Source organism: Peromyscus californicus, unplaced genomic scaffold, assembly GCF_007827085.1.
Source record: "Peromyscus californicus insignis strain IS unplaced genomic scaffold, ASM782708v3 Scaffold_8__1_contigs__length_139910024, whole genome shotgun sequence".
Classification (NCBI taxonomy): domain Eukaryota; kingdom Metazoa; phylum Chordata; class Mammalia; order Rodentia; family Cricetidae; genus Peromyscus; species Peromyscus californicus.
In genome coordinates this window covers 93,610,856-93,629,541 of record NW_026294606.1, presented here as the reverse complement: position 1 = coordinate 93,629,541, position 18,686 = coordinate 93,610,856, and the positions used below count along the sequence as shown (strand labels likewise).

The 18,686-nt window shown below is 48.4% G+C and overlaps 1 protein-coding gene across 1 annotated transcript in view; it reads left to right on the top strand.

Moving 5' to 3' along the window:
- The window catches only part of Bco1 (beta-carotene oxygenase 1), a 36,827-nt gene extending 18,363 nt beyond the window's left edge, over window positions 1–18,464 (top strand). The window contains exons 7-11 of the mRNA XM_052728979.1: window positions 1,796–2,053; window positions 11,481–11,586; window positions 13,209–13,303; window positions 15,044–15,155; window positions 17,632–18,464. Coding sequence (XP_052584939.1) covers window positions 1,796–2,053; window positions 11,481–11,586; window positions 13,209–13,303; window positions 15,044–15,155; window positions 17,632–17,861 — 801 coding nt within the window. The 3' untranslated portion in view covers window positions 17,862–18,464. The remainder of the gene's footprint in view (window positions 1–1,795; window positions 2,054–11,480; window positions 11,587–13,208; window positions 13,304–15,043; window positions 15,156–17,631) is intronic.
- Window positions 18,465–18,686: the final 222 nt, after the last annotated feature.

The window sequence follows — 18,686 nt, the reverse complement described above, 5'->3', positions numbered from 1 at the left end:
TCTATGTCACTTTGTCTCTATGGTTCCCAAAGAAGTGCCAGGTACTCAGAAGGGTTTCTATATTTGTAGCATGAAGGAACAGGACAGAGAAGCCAGCTCAAGTTGAATACACCCTGCAGCATCTCCAGAGACACCAGGGCTCTCCTACTGCCAGGAGCTTGGAGACCTGTAGGCCTGAAATCTGTGGCTCTGGGGAGGCCCTGGGCTAGAGGGTCCCAGGCTCTAGAAGTCAGTTGAGAGTAAACACTTTTATTAAAAAAAAAAAAAAAAAAAAACCAAGTGTCTGGCCTGGGGTTAGGGTCACAGGGAAGACAATGCCTAAACCAATCACCCCCATGCTCACCTGTCCACATTGACACTCCCCACCCCCATGATGTCAGAGCTCTCCTCGGGCCTCTGGAAGATGGAAGAAAACAACTAGCCCAAAGAAGCCACCTCCTCCTTCAGGAAGTTAAGCCAGAGCTGCCAAAAGAGAACAGAGAGAGAGGAGGTGGTGGGGGGGAGAAAGAGAGAGAGGAGAGAGAGAGAGGAGAAACAGAGAGAGAGAAACAGAGAGCCAGAGAGACGGGGGGGGGGGGGGGGGGGGGGGGGCGGCGCGTTGTATCAGACAACTGACCTGTAGAGCTAGCTAATTACCCCCCCCCCGGGGTGATTCCAGCCTGGGGTACACAGCCAGGCCACCTGGGGCAGATGCAGCCCCCTAGCCAGACATGGGCCCACTCCACTGCAGTCCTGAGGACAGGTGGGGTGGGTGGTGAAGAGCAGCCCTGGGAAGTGGACTGTGCACTGCCCCGTGCCGTGCAGGAGAGGGGACCGAAGAGAGGAGTTTGAGGACTCTAACCTCCAATGGAGCCCAGCACATAGGATGTCTGCCCTGCACCCCTACAGGTTCCACCAGCAGGATTATTCCCAGGGAGCGTGTCTGTTACTAGAACCACAAACAGTGCACTCTTGGGACCCTCCCTGAAGGCTGCCCAGGGACCTTGGTGGTAGAGCTGCCCTCCTGTGGCCTGGATGTCACAGAAATGCCACAGGGCAGTTCCATTCACTGAAGGCTCTTACCTGCTGGTCAGTTTGGCAGGATTTTTTTGTTTTCTTTTAATTTTTACTTATTTGTGTATGTGTTTGTGTGTGTGTTCCTCTGTCTGTGTGTGTGTGTGTATGTGTGTGTGTGTGTGTGTGTGCACACACACATGTCTGTGATACCTTAGGATGCCACCTACCTTGTTTTTTGAAACAGTGTCTCTTACTGGCCTGTGGCTTGCTAATTAAGCCAGAAAGCACCATGGATCCTCCTGTCTCTGCTCCCGCTCCAAGCACTGGGATTATAAGTGTGCACCACCACTCCTGGCTTCTACACGCGTGTGCTGGGGCTCACACTCACGTCCTCAGGCTTGTACAGCAAGCTCTTTACCAACTGAACCATCTCCCCTGCCCCTTGTCTTAACTTTTATTAACCAATACTCATCATATAAAGTGATGGATTTACACTGATATTTTCACTCAACAGTATCATGTACTTGGACTGTGTTCATCCCCTGTTCACTTTCTACTTTCGTTCACATACACAAAATATATAAATGTGGAAAATAAAACTTCATCTATGTATGGACAGCTTGGCTGATTTCATAATTTGGCCATTGTGAATAGCACTTCCTGGCATTTTGAGGTGGGTACAGAGCTCAGAATGGAGAAAGGGATATCCACATGGCCACAAGCAAGGGCAGGCCTGGGTGTTGTGGCGTCACCGTATAGCAGAGAGTGAGCTGACCACTGGGAGGGTGTCTTCTTTCAGACTTACATTCACATCATCGACCAGAGGACCAGAAAGCCTGTGCCCACCAAGTTCTACACGGACCCCATGGTGGTCTTCCATCATGTCAACGCCTATGAGGAGGACGGCTGTGTCCTGTTTGACGTCATCGCCTATGAGGACAGCAGCCTCTATCAGCTCTTCTACCTGGCCAACCTGAACCAGAACTTCGCGGAGAATTGCAGAATGACCTCAGTGCCCACCCTCAGGAGGTTTGCTGTGCCCCTCCATGTGGACAAGGTAGTGTGTTCTCTGATTTCTGGACAGCCCTGAACCTGGGCCAAAATTTTCCTTGGCACTGAATTTCCAAATGAACTGAGCTTTGGTTTGTTGTTGTTGTTTTGGTGTTGTTTGTTGTTTTTTCTTTGCTTTGCTTTGAAGTACAAAGGATGAAACCCAGAGCCTCACACATAACAGACAAATTCTTCTTGGGCAATATATTCCTGCCCCAGCCTTGAACTATTCTTTGAAAAAAAAATTTTTTCATTGTTTTTCTAAAAGCAGCTATGTTCTGTAGAAACTTTAGAAATTATAAGTAAGAAAAAAGGAAAGTCCTTTTCAACCTGGCTGGGAGTGGTAACAAAGGCTGTGCTGCCAGCGCTGGGGAGGTTGAGGTCAGCCTTGACTACATAGCCAGACCTTGTCTCAAACAAACGAATAATCCTCATTAAACCCACCATGCAAGATGGTCACTGTGGATGCGTTTGTGTTGACTCCAGGCTCTTTGGATACATATTACATATGTGTATAGATACATACACACGTGTATATGCATATTTTTAATTGCGTCTTTTTAACAGTTTTATTGAGAGATAATCCACACACTACAGACTTCATCCATTTATTCAATTCATTTCCCTTTGTTATAGTCAAGAGTTGAGCATCCATCCCCATCCTCAGTTTTGAACATTTCCCACCCTTAGAGAAATCCCATACCCTTGACCTCTTGGCCCCCATCTCCCAGAAACTCTCCCATGACCCCAGGCAACCATGGATCTCCTCCCAGCCTTCAAGGCATCACCTGTCCAAACACATTATGCTGGCAGACGGTGACAGCACCCGGCCAGGCACTGCTGGCTTCTCTCACTCAGAGGTGTTTTCTGCTTTGCCCGTATGGCAGTGTGTATCCACACTTCGTTTTCTCTCATGGCCAAGTGTGTGCATGATGTCTTGCCTTCTGCCTTTTATATTAATTATATACTGAGGCACCTCTATGCTCTCATCTTAAATATTCAGCTAATGGTCCAGGGCAGGGATCCATCATTGCCAGCTTGCATGATTTCCCTGCTTATGAACTATTGTTGTTAACACGGTGCCTGACCCCCAGGACAGGAGTCAACCTCAATCAGGGTGATGCTGTCACGGCTCTGAGCAGAAAGAAGCTTCTGGCCCCAGAACTCACTGACTTCATGATATAATTAATTTAAATGGAACCAAATTGAACTCAATTAAAATGTGGCGGCTCCCATTTACTAAAGGAGAGCTGTGTGCCAGGTGCTTGGCTGTGTGTTTTATCTCTTTGTTTATTTTACATCACTTAATGACCAAAACAATTTATGGGAAAGGTTGAAAACCTCAATTTACAGTTTAAAAAAACTGAGAATCAAAGAGATAAAGGAATGTGTCCCAGGCCCACAGTGCAAGGTTGGAACCTGGACCAGTAGTCACTAAAAGGTGTCTCTGTAACTGCGAAGAGACAGGAATTCGGTTGTTCGGCCTGCAGGCCTTACACCTGGAGAACAGTTCTCCACAACCCAGGGAGCCTTTTCCCACCCTCACCTCTGGGTTTCTGTAGTACAGGGATTCAGCCCAACTCCTGTTCATGGGGCAGAAGAGTGAGGGTTTGTCCCCAGGTTTGTGTATCTCCAAATTCTGGTTCTTTCCTCTCTAACACTTTGCTCTGTGTGTCTCTGCCGTAGCTGGTGCCACATCTCACATAACTCTGCTTTCACATCCATAACGTCTTTGTTGTTGTTTTAATCAACTCCCTGGTAATTAAGCCACGTGAAAGGGAACATGTCACTCCCCCAGGGAAAGCAGCACCGTCTGCTGTAAAGTGGAGAGGAGCGTGTGCAAATGAGAATCTGAGAGTCCGGAGGAGGTCTGTAGTTCCAGCTAGGGCTGCCTCCTCCCAAGGCCTGACTTTGGAAAATAAATTTAGGGTTGGGAGTTGTCCTAGCTAAGGTTTCTATTGCTGCGATGAAAAATCAAGTTGAAGATGAAAGGTTTTTTTGTTTTTGTTTTTTGGGGTTTTTTTTTTGACTACACTTCCACATCATAGTCCATCACTGAAGGAGGTCAGGACAGGAACTCAAACAGGGCAGGAACCTGGAGGCAGGAGCTGATGCAGAGGCTGTGGAGGGATTGCTGCTTACTGGTTTGCTCCTCATGGCTTGCTCAGCCTGCTTTCTTACAGAACCCAGGACCACTTTATAGAGCCCAGGGATGGCACCACCCACCGTGGGCTGGGCCCTCCCCCACTAATCACTAATTAAGAAAATGCCTTACAGCGGGATCTTATGGAGGCATTTTCTCAGTTGAGGTTCCCTCCTTTCGGATCGCTCTAATTTGTGTCAAGTTGACACAAACCTAGCCAGGACAGGGGTGTTCGTCAGGGGTAGAAAGAACGCTTATACAGTGAGGCTCTGAGTTTGACCCCAGCTATGACACTGGACAAGAAAGAAAGGAGCCAAACAGCCGCGCATGGAGGTGCATGCCTATAACCGCAGCACTCGGGAGACTAAGGCAGGAGGGTTGCAAGGTCAAGCCTAGGTTAGTAGACTAACTGGTGAGACCTTCTTAAAAGTTTTTTGTTGTTGTTGTTTTAATTGGGGAAAAAAAAGGAAGGAAATAGGCAAGTAGGACTCATGGTGCTGGTCTGTAATCCCAGCTACTCAGGGGGGCTGAGGCAGGAAAATCTGAAGTTTTAAGGCCAAACTTGGGCAGCTCAGTGAGACCCTGCCTCAAAATAAAAATAAATCTAAAAATCAGGACAGAGGTTTAGTATAGTTCAATGACAGTATGCTTGCCCAGCACACATGAGGCCCTAGGTTCAATTGTTTCACAGTTCTACTAAAATGGGGGGGGGGCACTTAAAAGTATCAGAAGGCATTAGCTTCCCACCTTCGTGATAAGGGCTATCTGAGTGGCCAATGGCACCTCATAAAATTACCCCAGCCCTGGCCTCTGCACCCTTCATACTGGGAAAGCCACAACGCAACACTGAGGGCTGTCTTCTGGTCCAGGAAGAACAGGGTGTCACAGAGCACACAGGGCATGAGTCACAAGGCTGAACTCAGCCCAGGGCTGATGCCAGAAGAGGGACATATTCTCTCCCTGCCCCCACCTAAGGTTTTACACCCTTTGATCACAGGGGGAAAATGGCTACTTCCTCAGAACCAAGCTTGGATGGTTTGTGTGTGTGTGTCTTTAAAAGCCACCTTGTAGCCACCGGGTGCTTTGAAATCAGCAAAGAAGAGCAAACCCTCGGATGGGTGGCTCTGGCCACGCTGCTTAATTGCTGTTTATTGTCCCTTAAAGATGGCTTCTTGGCTTTCAAGTCACTCAGCTGCCTGGATACACAAATGGGAAAGTTGGGTAGGTGGACATAGCCACACACACCCTGCTCCAAGGGCCTGGCTCCATCCTAACCTTGGGTTAGGAAAGTTGTCCCTTCTCAAATGCCCTCTACTCAGGGGCCTTTGCCCATCAATGCCGCCTCTGCCTGCCCTACTGGCCTATCCTGGAGTGCTCTCTACTCTCCCTAGTGGCAGTTCAGAGTCATCTGCAGCTCTTTCCCAGCCCACACTCAGGACAGTGTCAGCCGGACCTCCCTGGTACTGTACCAATGGACTGGAGAATCCTGAGGGATTGTAATACTTGCTGAAGAGGCTCTCTGGGCCTTGAGAGCTCTTCATCCTTTGGGCCTCTATGCCGTCACCCCTCAGAGGCGTGTGTATGCTGTGGCACCCCTAGGGTGACACTCAACTCCAACGTGACAAGCTTGTTTGGTTGCCTTCTTGCTGCTGAGGTACAGGCTCCTAGAGGGCAGGGACTCCTTTTTGCAGTGGGTCATCCTTGCATTTAAAAACTCTTAAACATGGGGAATGAATGAATGAATGCATAGATGAATGAATGAATGAATGAATGAATGAATGAATGAATGAAAAACATGAAGCAAAGTCCCTAAGAGGGCACAGTTCTCCTGTTAGCATTCATAACATTTCCCAGTGAGCTGTGCTTTACACACAGAGCAGAAAATGGGAGATTATTCTCAGAGGTCTAGGACCTCCCGGTAACCCCTGATGCTCAGATCAGCTGAGGTCAACGGAAGGCAGTGTGGAACGGCCCCCCCCCCCCAAACCCCTGCTGTTTATATAGGGCTGCGGGCTCTTGAGGTGGGGCTCTGCAGAGGAGGAGGAATGGCAGGGAGGAACCTAGGCATGTCCAGACAGTGGGGCAGCTGCCCTGCCTTCACCCTGAAGGGCGCCGCAGCATGTCAGAGATAGGTTTGTGAGCATTCGCTGTCATGGGTCAGAGAGGCTGTCACAGGAGGAGGCATGCTAAAGCTACATGATGTGGCTTCGGATCCTGGAGCAGCAGATTTGGGTTTTCTCTCCAAATGGAGGCATGAATCTATGAGGCTAAGACAAAGTTGTATTCATGGAGGGTGTGCTGAGTGTGGGCCTTGTGTCAATAGCTTTCCTGCTCTGAGACTTTGGCGACAGGAAGCTTCCCTGAGATTGGCACTTTAGAGGCTTCAATCTGTCCCTTCTGTCTCCAGCATGGCCCCTTCTCCATAAGATAAGAAGGGCCAAAGGGTCATACCTAACAAGAAAGGCATCTCTCCATCACACCTACCCATGCTTTGGCTAACTGGGGTACCAACCTGATTGAGAGACTGCCTCTTTCCCCCTAAGAGCAGACTGTTGCCGGTGTGCCCATGAGGTGTCTAGTGGGACTGGCTGGGACTGAGGCTTCTGGGTGGGGCATCTGTGTAGCTCCAGGCAGAGCCCGGAGTGGGAAGCTCTCACCAGGCCATTTCATCTGGCTGGGAACTAAGGGGTCTTAGACTTCTCAGGCCATGCTCCTCCTTCCAGGGCAGCCTATGAGATAGAACCTGCTATACTGCTGGAATATTCTCTCTGTCCATCACAGTAGCTGCCAAATACCAGTGCAGTAGTGGAGTGCTCGAGATGTGGCTAGCATTAGGGTCCATGGAATTTTCAACCTCACTTTACCTTATTGTAAAGTCTCAGTAGCCACACGGGGCTCTTCTCTGAGTCATTTCTGTCTCTCGGTCTCAGCTTCCTTTGCTATAGACTGAGGGATACGAACTGGGCCAATCTTTAAAGTCCCCTGCAATCCAACTATGGAAATGCAACAAACTTTCTCTTCTTTTCAGAAAAAATAAGAGCTTCTATCATTAAAATAGGCTGTGTTTAGTCCTAGTGCGTTAGACAGAGCAGTTCTCCATGACAAAGGCCCACGTGTCTGGGTAGGAGAGCGATTTAGTCTCACGTAATCAGCTTGCGGCATTTGGGCTTAGGGCCTGTGGGCCTCAACTTGGGCTATTGCTCCAGGCCCTGCAAATTTTGAGGACTGTTAACCACTTTGCCAACTCATAATGCAACCCTCTGAGTTATTCTTTATCCCGGAGTCTACAGTTAAGAGGGAAAGTAGCTTGCCCAACATCAAAGACTCATTGTTAGGATTGTGTCAGGATTTGAATTCATGTCTGTTGTTAACTACAGTGCCTCTGGCCTGGGACCAGATGCTCACATAACCATAACTTTCTGGGATCAGGCAGAAAGCACTGTGCTCCCCCCAGCACCCCATTTACAGACAGGGAAGCCAACCCAGTGGGGTGAAGGGTCTTTTCAAACTCACATAGCAAGTTAGGAATTCTGATTCCACACGGAAGCTGGTGCTTCCATTGCAGCAGGTGGGCAGACTTCAGAGCTCACTGCTCCCCCTCATCCCCCCAACCCCGGAAGTTCCCTCTGGCATCAGGATTATAAGCAAGCTAAATTCTGGGGTTTTCGATAAATTCTGGCCGATTTCTCCTCAACTCTGAGCAAGGTTGACTGCTGAAAGCAGCCGAGTCATGTTAGGTTACTGCTGTGTGTGGAAAATTAGAAGTTTATCCCTTAACCAGTCTGACCAGTTTCAGGCTGGAGCTAGAACAGTCTCTGGAGACCAACTCCCTGTGAGTCAAGGTTGGACATGCCTTGGGCGGGGAGCGGCTGGTGCGGGGTGCCGCTGTCACGTGTCTAGCAAGTCACAGGCACAGTGTAAGCCACTACAGAGCACCCAGCGTGGGGCTACTTGTTTCACAGACTGGGTTTCATTAGATTCTTCAACCAAACTGCAGAGCACGCATGTTCTTTGTCCCTTGACCACTAAAAACATGCGCGCGCTGGGGGGGGGGGGGGGGCGTGGGGGGGGGCCGGAGGCACGGGGGACTTATTAACTCATGTATTGACTTCCTGGGTGCCATGCATTGAAGAAAATCTGTTCTCCAACATCACGGAGAAAATGACCACAAAAGCAAAGCTTCATGAATGAAACAGAGCCTGAGACCACTGCCTCCAGGACATGGCAGGTTCGGGTTGAGTGGTTAGGGAAGAAGATGTTTGAGCTGAGACCTACAGGGTGGGAAAGGGCCCCTCACTCTGCCCTCTGCCCCAAATGCTCTTGCTTCTGGGAGAATCTCGATGTGATTTCCATCTCTTGGCCTCTGCTTCCTCTTCTAACAATCAAGGGACTGAACTAGATGAATAACCTCTAAGGACCCCTTCAATTCAATTCAGCTACCATGATGCGGCTCACTTTCTCTCTTTGCCAGCAAAAGAGCTGCTATTGTTAAAAGAGGTTGTTGCGTTGGGGTGGGGGGGAGGCTGAGGAGATGACTCAGTTCGTGAAGTGCTTCCTATGCAAGCGTGAGGACCTGGGCTCCATCCCCTGTCCATAGGAAAAGCATGGCACTGAGTACCTGTGATCCCAGCTCTGGAGATGTAGAGACAAGCAGATCTCTGAAGCTGTCTGGTCAGCCAGTAAAGCTAATCGGTGGATCCCAGGTTCAGTAAGACCTGTATCAAAGAGAGAGAGAAAGAGAGGTGGAGTCTTCTTTTCCTCCTTGGATGCTTAAGGACCCCCCGCCCATCGTGAATAGCACAGTAATGATCTAACAGTCCTCACCAGGAAGTTCATGACTAACCTTTTGCTTCAGAGGAAACACATGGTCTTTGATGTTCCTGGGAAGACAACAAACAGTACCAAAGACAGAAATGCAGGAAAAGATAGCCACAATGTACGAGACAACACCAGCTATCATCTTCGTATTTGAATTCAGAACCCACTTTGGTGGTGTCAAGATGACCAGCTTCGGCGTGATCGATGATTCTTTGGGTTATGCAAAGAAGAATGAGCCTAAACACCGACTTGCAAGACTTGGCCTTTTCTAGAAGATGACTTCCAGGAGGCAATGAAGGAAAGTGGGAAGAGAATGAGGAAGATTGGGGGAGAGGGGTGGCGGGGGGTGGGGGGGTAGGGGGAGCGGCTGCAAAGGCCATCACTGGTGCTGCCGAAAAGCAAAAGGAGTAGAGATTCTGCTGTGATTCCTAAAAACTTAAAACTTGCTTTTGAAGGAAAATAATAAAATGGCAATGTGATTGAGTAAGACACCAAAGGCCTCCACACACAAGCACACAGTAGACACACACACAAGCCCAAAAAGAAGAAACAGGTAGTTTTTAATGCTAAAAATGACAATGAAAAATTGGACAGAGAAATCAGACATAGTAATACTAATATACTAGTATTCCTTTATCTGGTTTCTCTTTCTACCCATATAGTGACTTAGAATCAAGTGTGCTCCAAAAATGCTCAATGAAAGCCCCCTCTAGCCAGGCGGTGGTGGTGCACGCCTTTAATCCCAGCACTCAGGAGGCAGAGACAGGAGGATCTCTGTGAGTTTGAGGCCAGTCTGGTCTACAGAGTGAGATCCAGGATAGGCTCCAAAGCTACACAGAGAAACCCTGTCTCAAAAAAAAAAAAAAAGGAAGGAAGAAAGGAAAGAAAGGCCCTCTCTAAAGAAACAATTCTTAGATTACATGCTGTTCTGATTAACAGTCCAAGATCTCAGACTTGCTCAGAACGTAACACATCATTTTGTACAATGTATCCATTCTGTATACACTACCCACCTATTAGTCATTCTGTAATTGTCTCAGTTATCAGGTCAATGCTTTTGGTTGCAACACTTACACAAAGTGTTCAGTGTTATCTGAGTTTCAGGGCATCATTGAGGGCTTGGAATGAATTCTCTGAGAGTGAGTACTGTATCATAGACCTCCTGTATCGCTGCAAAGATGTCGTCATCAACAAAAGTGTTTATCTGGGTCCTATTGCAAACCATTTGGCAGATGATGTCACTTAATCTTTGCAATCAGTTGAAGACGTGCATATTATTATCTTCATGATACACAGAAGGAAACTGGAGCACAGAGAAGCTAACTACTTGCCCAAAGTCTCATGCTCAGTATGTGAAAAATAGGGAAGTCTCCTTGGCCACCTGCTCTGTTGTTCGTATCTGTGAGATTTCTCACACTCCCGTCCTAGTGTATTCCATTAGCACACTTGGTCGGGCTCAGACCCTGTGTGCAGTTTGTTCCAAAGTTTTCACTCACTGTTACGTCCTGAGCATATCTGTTACCGTAGATGCCACATAAACACCCATCGCATGATGGAAGCAGCTTTTTACAGGTGAATCGCCCAGCATTTGAAAAGGGAAAACATACTCTTTGGAGCATATTAATGTTCCCTTAAAGAGATAAAGAGCCTAGGTAGGTCCTGACTGTCCTGCCCACCAGCTGTGTGGCCTTGGGAAAGTCTGTTCCTGTTGCCAATCCTCATTATTCTTAAAGTGATGGTTGTATTTTTTTTTTTTTGTTTTGTTTTTTGTTTTTCGAGACAGGGTTTCTCTGTGTAGCTTTGCACCTTTCCTGGAACTCACTTGGTAGCCCAGGCTGGCCTCGAACTCACAGAGATCCGCCTGGCTCTGCCTCCCAAGTGCTGGGATTAAAGGCGTGCGCCACCACCGCCTGGCTGGTTGCATTTTTAAATGCATTTATTTAATGTGTACAGGAGGTGATTTGTCTGCATTTTTTGTCTGTGCACTTCTGTGTACAGTGCCTCCTTGGGGGCCAGGAGAGGGCATTGGACTGGAGTTAACAGATGTTTGTGAGCCACCTTGTGATGCTAGGACTCGAACTCAGGTCCTCTGGAAAAGCTGGGCCCCAATCCTTACTACTACTACTACTACTACTACTACTACTACTACTACTACTACTGGGGTTTTTTTTTTTTGAGACAGAGTTTCTCTGTGTAGCTCTGGTTGTCCTGAAACTCCCTCTATAGACCAGGCTGGCCTCAAACTCACAGAGATCTCCCTGCCTCTGCCTCCTGAGTGCTGGGATTAAAGGCATGCACCACCACCGCCCAGAGAGCCTCATTATTTTTAGTTGAGAATAACAGCAATGAAACAGCTGCTCCCTGAGGTTACTGAGAGGCCAGCAAGGTGCTCTGTTCAAGCGCAGATGGTAAAGCAAGAGTTTGTGGAAATAACCTTTTCTTTTTGTTGTTGTTTTTAACTTACTCTTTTCAGAATGCAAAAGTGGGCTCAAATTTAATCAAAGTGGCATCTACAAGAGCAACAGCCCTGAAGGAGAAAGACAGCCATGTTTACTGCCAGCCTGAGGTCCTCTATGAAGGTAGAATACATCCTTTCTCACAGAGATGCCCAAAGCCCCTCTCTGTGATACCCTTCCATGCAGGGACAGGGAAGAGCAGGGAAGGCTCTTGAGACCCCAGGAAAAGAATTTGGGGATTTTTCTTGGATAGCTTCCAACGCTTCTGGTCCTTGGATGGATGGCATGCACAGCTGATGTATGCAAATGGCTGTGATGTATTAAACAGGCATGGTAGGTTCCTGTTTCTCCGCATTGTCACAATTCCCACAAAGTGGGACTCTCCCACTGGGCCTGGGAGATGCTGGGCTACACACAGAGTGTCAGCCACAGGGCAGGAGCCACACCCATAGGCCCATGTTCATCAGCCCTGGTGACATTCGGGGCAGGTATTCTTTGCGGTAGGGCAGTGCTGGTACTGGAGGATGTGCAGAAACATCCCTGGGTGCCAAATAGCCCTCACCCTAAACGGGAGCCAGTCAAAAGCTCTCCGGGAAGTGCCACTGTCCCACAGGGCTGAGTTTCCGTGCTCAGTGTATCACAGGACGTGGCACAAAGCCTGGTGTAGAGAAATCAGCATTTCATTCTTCCAAGTGTTCAATGAAGCTGGGTGTGGCAGTACATGCCCATAATCCCAGCATAAGGAGGCAGAGGCAGGAAGATTGCTGTGAATACCTGGCTAGCCTGAGCCACATACTCTGTCTCAAAAAAAAAAAAAAATTATATGCCTGTAACCCCAGCTCTTGGGAGATGGGGGTGGGGGAGTGATTAAGGTCTTCGTCGACGACTGCATAGTGAGTTAAAGGCCTGCATAGGCTCTAACAGGTCTTGTCTTGAAGCAAATATAAAAATGAACACAACAACTGGGCAGAAAAGCAATAGAAATATTGAAAGCTGCAAGATGGAGTGTCAGCTGGCAGGCAGTCCTGATCCCAGCAATGCTTCTGAACTTTCTCTTTGTGACATAAGGGACACAGCCCTAGAGCCAGCCTTTGACACTTAACCTTATCATACGGACATTTCCCATGTCATGAAAATCCTTTGCGAGCATCCTTTTTATACATATTATGATAGGATTTACCGATTTTGTTTTATTTATTTTAGTCAAGGTCTCGCTCTGCAGCCCGGGCTGGCTTTGAACTTGCCGTGATCCTGTTGCCTCAGTATCCCCTGGTGCTTGCCCAGGGACTGCACCAACCTAGGAACCAGATTTATTTTAGATTGTGCAATGACACTCCTCCCACTCCTCAAGTCTCTTTTCATACCCATGTTTGCTTACACACACACACACACACACACACACACACACACACACACACACTGTATATTCAGAGAGCTTTTTAAAAATTGCAGCAGCCTGTGATTTAAATCTGTAATTCTCTGATTTCTATCGTGGATAATTACAGGTACTTATGCATTTAGAGCCCCCTGGTCTATGGCACCTCACTCCTGAACCTTCTGGCAGGGCCAGCATCATTATCAGAGGTCCCTCCCTACCTGTGGCCACCTTTGATGTAATCTGGGTCTGAATCAAGGTCAGGGGTGGTACTTGGGAACTGTTCCTATGGAACAAGGCCCGGTTTGGCATGAAGAGGGAAGTTCCCTGCCCCAGTGATGGAGTTTCATCAGTGTCCTGTCTTTTCAAGGCCTAGAGCTCCCTCGGATAAATTATGCTTACAACGGGAAGCCATATCGCTACGTCTTTGCGGCTGAAGTTCAGTGGAGTCCAATCCCAACCAAGGTACTGTCCCCTGCATCCTGCAAGTCCCTGTGCAGGAAGACTGGCTGTCTCTGGACCCGACTTAATGTCTGCAGAGCAGACTCCTCTGGGCTTAAGACCGGGAAAAGGGATTCAGGAGGGAAGTCAGTTGGGATGAATCTAAAGTATGAGTTCTGTGTTCCCAATGGAAACAGAAGAAACGTTACCAAACTCTTTTTATGAGGCTACAGTTAACCTGACACCCAAACCACACAAAGACGCAACAAAGAAAGAGAATTACAGACCAGTCTCCCTCATGATCATTGATGTAAAAATACTCAACAAAATATTGGCAAACCGAATCCAAGAACACATCAAAAAAAAATTATCCACCATGACCAAATGGGCTTCATCCCAGGGATGCAAGGATGGTTCAACATACGAAAATCTGTCAGTGTAATACACCATATGAGTTCTGTGTTCCATCTGCACTGTGAGCCCCAGTTATGTGGCACGCTGTGGTGGGCTCTGAGGGCAAAGGAGTCAGCAGGGAGTGCTGCCTCCAGCAGCCAGCTTGCCTTCTCCAGCAGAAGGGTGTTACTGGGACTTCTAGGATTCATTTTGTTTTTTAAGTAACTATCTGTCAGTATTTACTATAGTCCAGTGCTGTCCAAAGTGCTGGCCAGACACACACCGCTTTTCTTTCATATCAATATTTTTATTTGCATTTAAAAAAAACGCAGAGCAGATGAGAGAGCTCAGTGGGTAAGGGGATGTGTTGTCAAGCTTGACAGCCTGAGTGTGATCCCAGGAACCCACATGATAAGAGGGTTATCCAACTCCACCATGATGCAATGGTGCATGCCCCCCCCCCACACACACACTAACTGTAAAAAAGCGTACAGTAAAAATAAAACAATAAATTAGCCGGGCCGTGGTGGCGCACGCCTTTAATCCCAGCACTCGGGAGGCAGAGCCAGGCGGATCTCTGTGAGTTTGAGGCCAGCCTGGGCTACGAAGTGAGTTCCAGGAAAGGCGCAAAGCTAAACAGAGAAACCCTGTCTCGAAAAACAAAAAATAAATAAATAAATAAGTAAATAAATAAATAAAAAAGTTTAAAAATTTAAATATCTGTGGTACAAAAATACTGACGGGCAAAAATGGAGGTTTATGTACACACACACAACACACTCTCCGCCACTCCCACTAATTCTATACGCTACAGGAAGAGGTCTATGAGAGTTTATGGAAATTTTCCCTTTCATTTGTTGTTTTGCTTTGCTTTTGTTTGGTTTCTGGGTTTTTTTTTTTTTTTCTTTTTTTTTTTTTTTTTTTTTTAGTTTTTGTTTTGGATGCTGGGACTCAAACCAGAACCTCAGGTTCTGGGCAGGGGGTTCACCACAACTCCAGCCATAGTCCAGGGCTTTCACTTTCAAAGCAACAAAAGAATTGTATCATATTTCAATTAGTGGCACTAAACATCTTAATTATATAATGTAAAACATTGTGATATAGTGCCAAATACCAGAAAAATTCAGGATTGTGGGATCTCAGCTCTATGTGGGCCAGGAGACTTGCGTTTGACTTTGGAGGGGTAGGGGGATGTTTGGCTCTTCCCTTTCTATGGTTGTGCTGCCTGGGACAGGTGTCATTGGAGGTGATGTCACAAGTATAGGTTTAAGGGCTCAGTCTCCCCTCGCTGGCCTTCATGCCCTCCTGCTCCCAGGGAGTCAGCGTGCTTGCAGACACAGGATCCCAACGTTCTCTTCTCTGCATATACAGATACTGAAATATGACATTCTCACAAAGTCCTCCTTAACGTGGGGTGAGGAGTGCTGCTGGCCGGCGGAACCCCTGTTCGTACCCACGCCAGGTGCCAAGGATGAGGATGATGGTAAGAGTCGGGGAAGGGAGCCTGTGTGGCCACACTTATGATCACCCACCAAACAGAGGCACCATCCAGGAGCATCCCACAGGTGGGTAGCCTGATGAGGAGTCTAGGTGTGGCAGTGGTAAAACCACATTAAAAACTGCCCAAGACCACATTTGCTTCTGATGTCAAGTGTGAGCTCGAGTGTAGTAGGTCAGGCCCATATGGTCGAGGGCTCTTACCACCACATTCTGTAATTCACTAGGACCCCTCCCCCCAGAGCTCATGGACAGCCATTGTTCTTAAGGCTATGCCTTAACACAGTGAACGATTACAGACTAATATTAACAAAAGTCTGGAGTGGACACATAGGATGGGGTGCTGGAGAAGCTAGGACAGAGCCCCTGGCCATCCTTTCCCAGTGGATTTGCCCATAGTGTCAACCTCTGACAACCAAGTGTTTCCAGCCATGGAAGCATACCTGAGCCTCTGTATCCAGAGGTTTTATCATGGCTCACTCACATGGCATGTCTGATACCCTGTGTAGATGACCTCAGTGTTCAGCTTCTCAGAAGCCAAGCAGGGACCATGTGGTCCTAGGATCCATCACATGGTGTATATGCCTGGAATTTCATCATTTGGGTGATGGAGAGAAGAAAACCAGGGTCTAAGGTCATTCTCATCTACACAGAGAATTCAAACTACTGACACCCTGTCTCAAAAAACAACAGCAAGAAGATAAGTAGGTAGATAAGTAGATAGGTAGGTAGGTGATTGGATGGGTGGGTGGATGGATGGATGGATGGATGGATGGATGGACGGAAGGATGGATGGATGGATGGATGGATGGATGGATGGATGGATGGATGGGTGGATGGACGGACGGATGACAGTGTTAGAATACAATACCTAGCATAGCCCATAGCCTCTGAAAACATTCTCATAGGTAAGACTGTGACAAAGGCCAGATCTTCTTTGGGCAAGGTTTAAATTTTCTACTACACAAAACCTGTATCTTTCTACTGAGTGACATCCTCTCTCTTAGAACTTGCAGCCTAAGTTTTAAAATTCATTGCAAGAGCTGGCCCCAAATCTCAAGTGTCCCCTCTTATAAGCATGTGAAGTTTTCATAGCACCTGGGAAATGTTGGTTTCCACATAGCCAAATCATCTTTATCCCCCTTTGCCTCAAAGATGCCCTGCCCACAGCCTTGGGGATGCTAGGGAGGGTAATAAGCTATGGGTGAGGACACCACCCGGGCCAAGCCAGTGATGGAGCTGCCCACACCTGCAGGGGAGGGCAGGCCATCCCACTGAGGCTGCCAGCTTCTTCCTTCAGGTGGGAGGGAGTGGCTTTCCACCTGGCCTTGGCTTCCTACTGACTGTGGCCTGGAACACAGGCAGGGGGATCCCATGTCACCGCCATCTCCGAGGCAAGGGACTGTTGGCACCCACTCCTACTGAGACCAATCCCCTACTTGGCTGGGCAACTGCTTCTCACGCCTTCTCTCCATGGGTGTGGGGTGGCACTGTCCTCATTTTATCAAGGGGAGGCTCAGAGTGAGGCAAATTGACCAAAGTCACACGCCCCATATGCAGAGGCTGGATTTGAATCCAGGCCAATCTGACGTCACCCACGTAAGGCTACTCCAAGGTCCTTTGGGGAGGACTCTCGGGCACTTACTAAAAGCTTCCTTAACCCCACTGTACCTTGTGAGTGCAGAGGATGGAGAACATTCCGATTCACAGGCAAAAGTTGGGGTTGCCAATATAACCAAGAGACGAGTTGGATTCATTCCAGTGCCACCATGAGCAAGGCATGGCAACACGTGGTCCGTAATCCCAGCATCCGGAGAGGTGGAGGCAGGGAGATAGGAGTTTAAGGCCAGCCTGGGCTACTTTGTAAGACCTGTTTCAAAACAAAACAACAACAGCACAAATGTGCAAATGCTTTTGCAACTCAAGAAGTCCCCGCTCAGCTGAGTGGCCCAACTTCGTCCACGTGACCTCCCAGAACTGGCTGGGTCTCTCCATACTCAGATTCAAACAATAGAAAAAGAGCCATTCTTCAATACATGTGAAAATGAGGAACGTGTTTCCAGAACCCACCCTGCAGATCCCCTCAGCACCCCATGAGGTTGGAGGCTGGGAGGAATGATCTTCACTGCAGGGATGAGATAAGGTTCAGCAAGGCAAAGTGGCTATCCTGGAGTAGTGTTCTCATTCCAGTCCTGGACTTCTCCTCCGCCAACAGAATGTCCTGTATTCTCTCCCCTCCTCTTAGGGTCGAGAATGAGTTGAGAGAGGACAGAGAGACACCTCTGAGAAACGGACCCCTCCAGGTGGAGGGCACACAAAGCTACACTTTGAACACTGTTAGGTATCTCTTAGGAGCCGGGATGGAGCTCGTTGGTTGAGCTGCCTAACCTGAAGGAAGGCCCTGCCTTCCGTCCTGGGCGCTGCAAGTGAGAATAAACTGGGTTTTGTTTGTCTCCCTGTAGGAGTCATCTTATCGGCCATTGTCTCTACCGACCCCCAAAAGTCGCCTTTTTTACTTATTCTGGATGCCAAGAATTTTACGGAGTTGGCTCGTGCCTCTGTTGATGCCGACATGCACCTAGACCTGCATGGCTTATTTATCCCGGACGCAGACCGGAGTGCAGTGAAGCAGACCCCTGCCGAGACTCAGGAGGATGAAAATTCAGATGCCCCTGTCACCCCACGGGCCTGACGGCACAGGATTGGGCCACAGGAAGAGAGACTTCACTGGTGGGACCTGGGGATAGTAAGTGTGATCGTTGACACTGTCAACTTGACAGCGTCTTAGGATCTCTTAGGAAACAAACTTCTGGGCCTGTCTGTGGGAGAGTTTCCATACTGGGTTAACGAACGGGGCAAGGAAGATCCTTGAATGTGGGCAGCACCATCCCGTAAACTGAGGTCCGGACTGAATGAAAAGGAACAGGCCAGCTGGACACCAGTATCCATCTGCTTCCTGGCTGTGGATGCAGCTAGACCAGCGGCCTCCTGACATCACGTTTCCTCTCCGTGATCGACTGGACCTGCACCTGAGAGCCAAACTAACCCTCCCTTCCTCACGTAGCGTCTGTCAGGTACCTTGTCCCGGCAATGGGACAGTGCATAAGCTTGCACTTCTCTCTGGGTGGAGGTGGCCAGGCGCTTCATCTTGCTGTTATTTTTTGTGCACATACCGCAATAATTCACAAAGACAGCTCTGGTTCCATTGTATTAGAATCCTTGTGGAAAAATGAAGTATTTAGCAGTCGGTTCTGGTAGAGTTAAGAAAGCCCTTTCTTTTCTTCTGAAGGCCTCGAGGGACTGGGAAGGGGGCTCAGCTGGCGAGAACACTGGCTGCACATGAGAACCTAAGTTCAGGCCCCCTGCCCCCTCCCATGGTTACCCACATAAATGCTGGACATGGCAGCATGTGCCTATAACCCAGGCTCTAAGGAGGCGGGGGCCAGGAAGCTCTCCGGGGCTTGATGGCCAGACAGTCTAACTGAATTGGCACACTCAGCAAATAGTGAGGGACCCT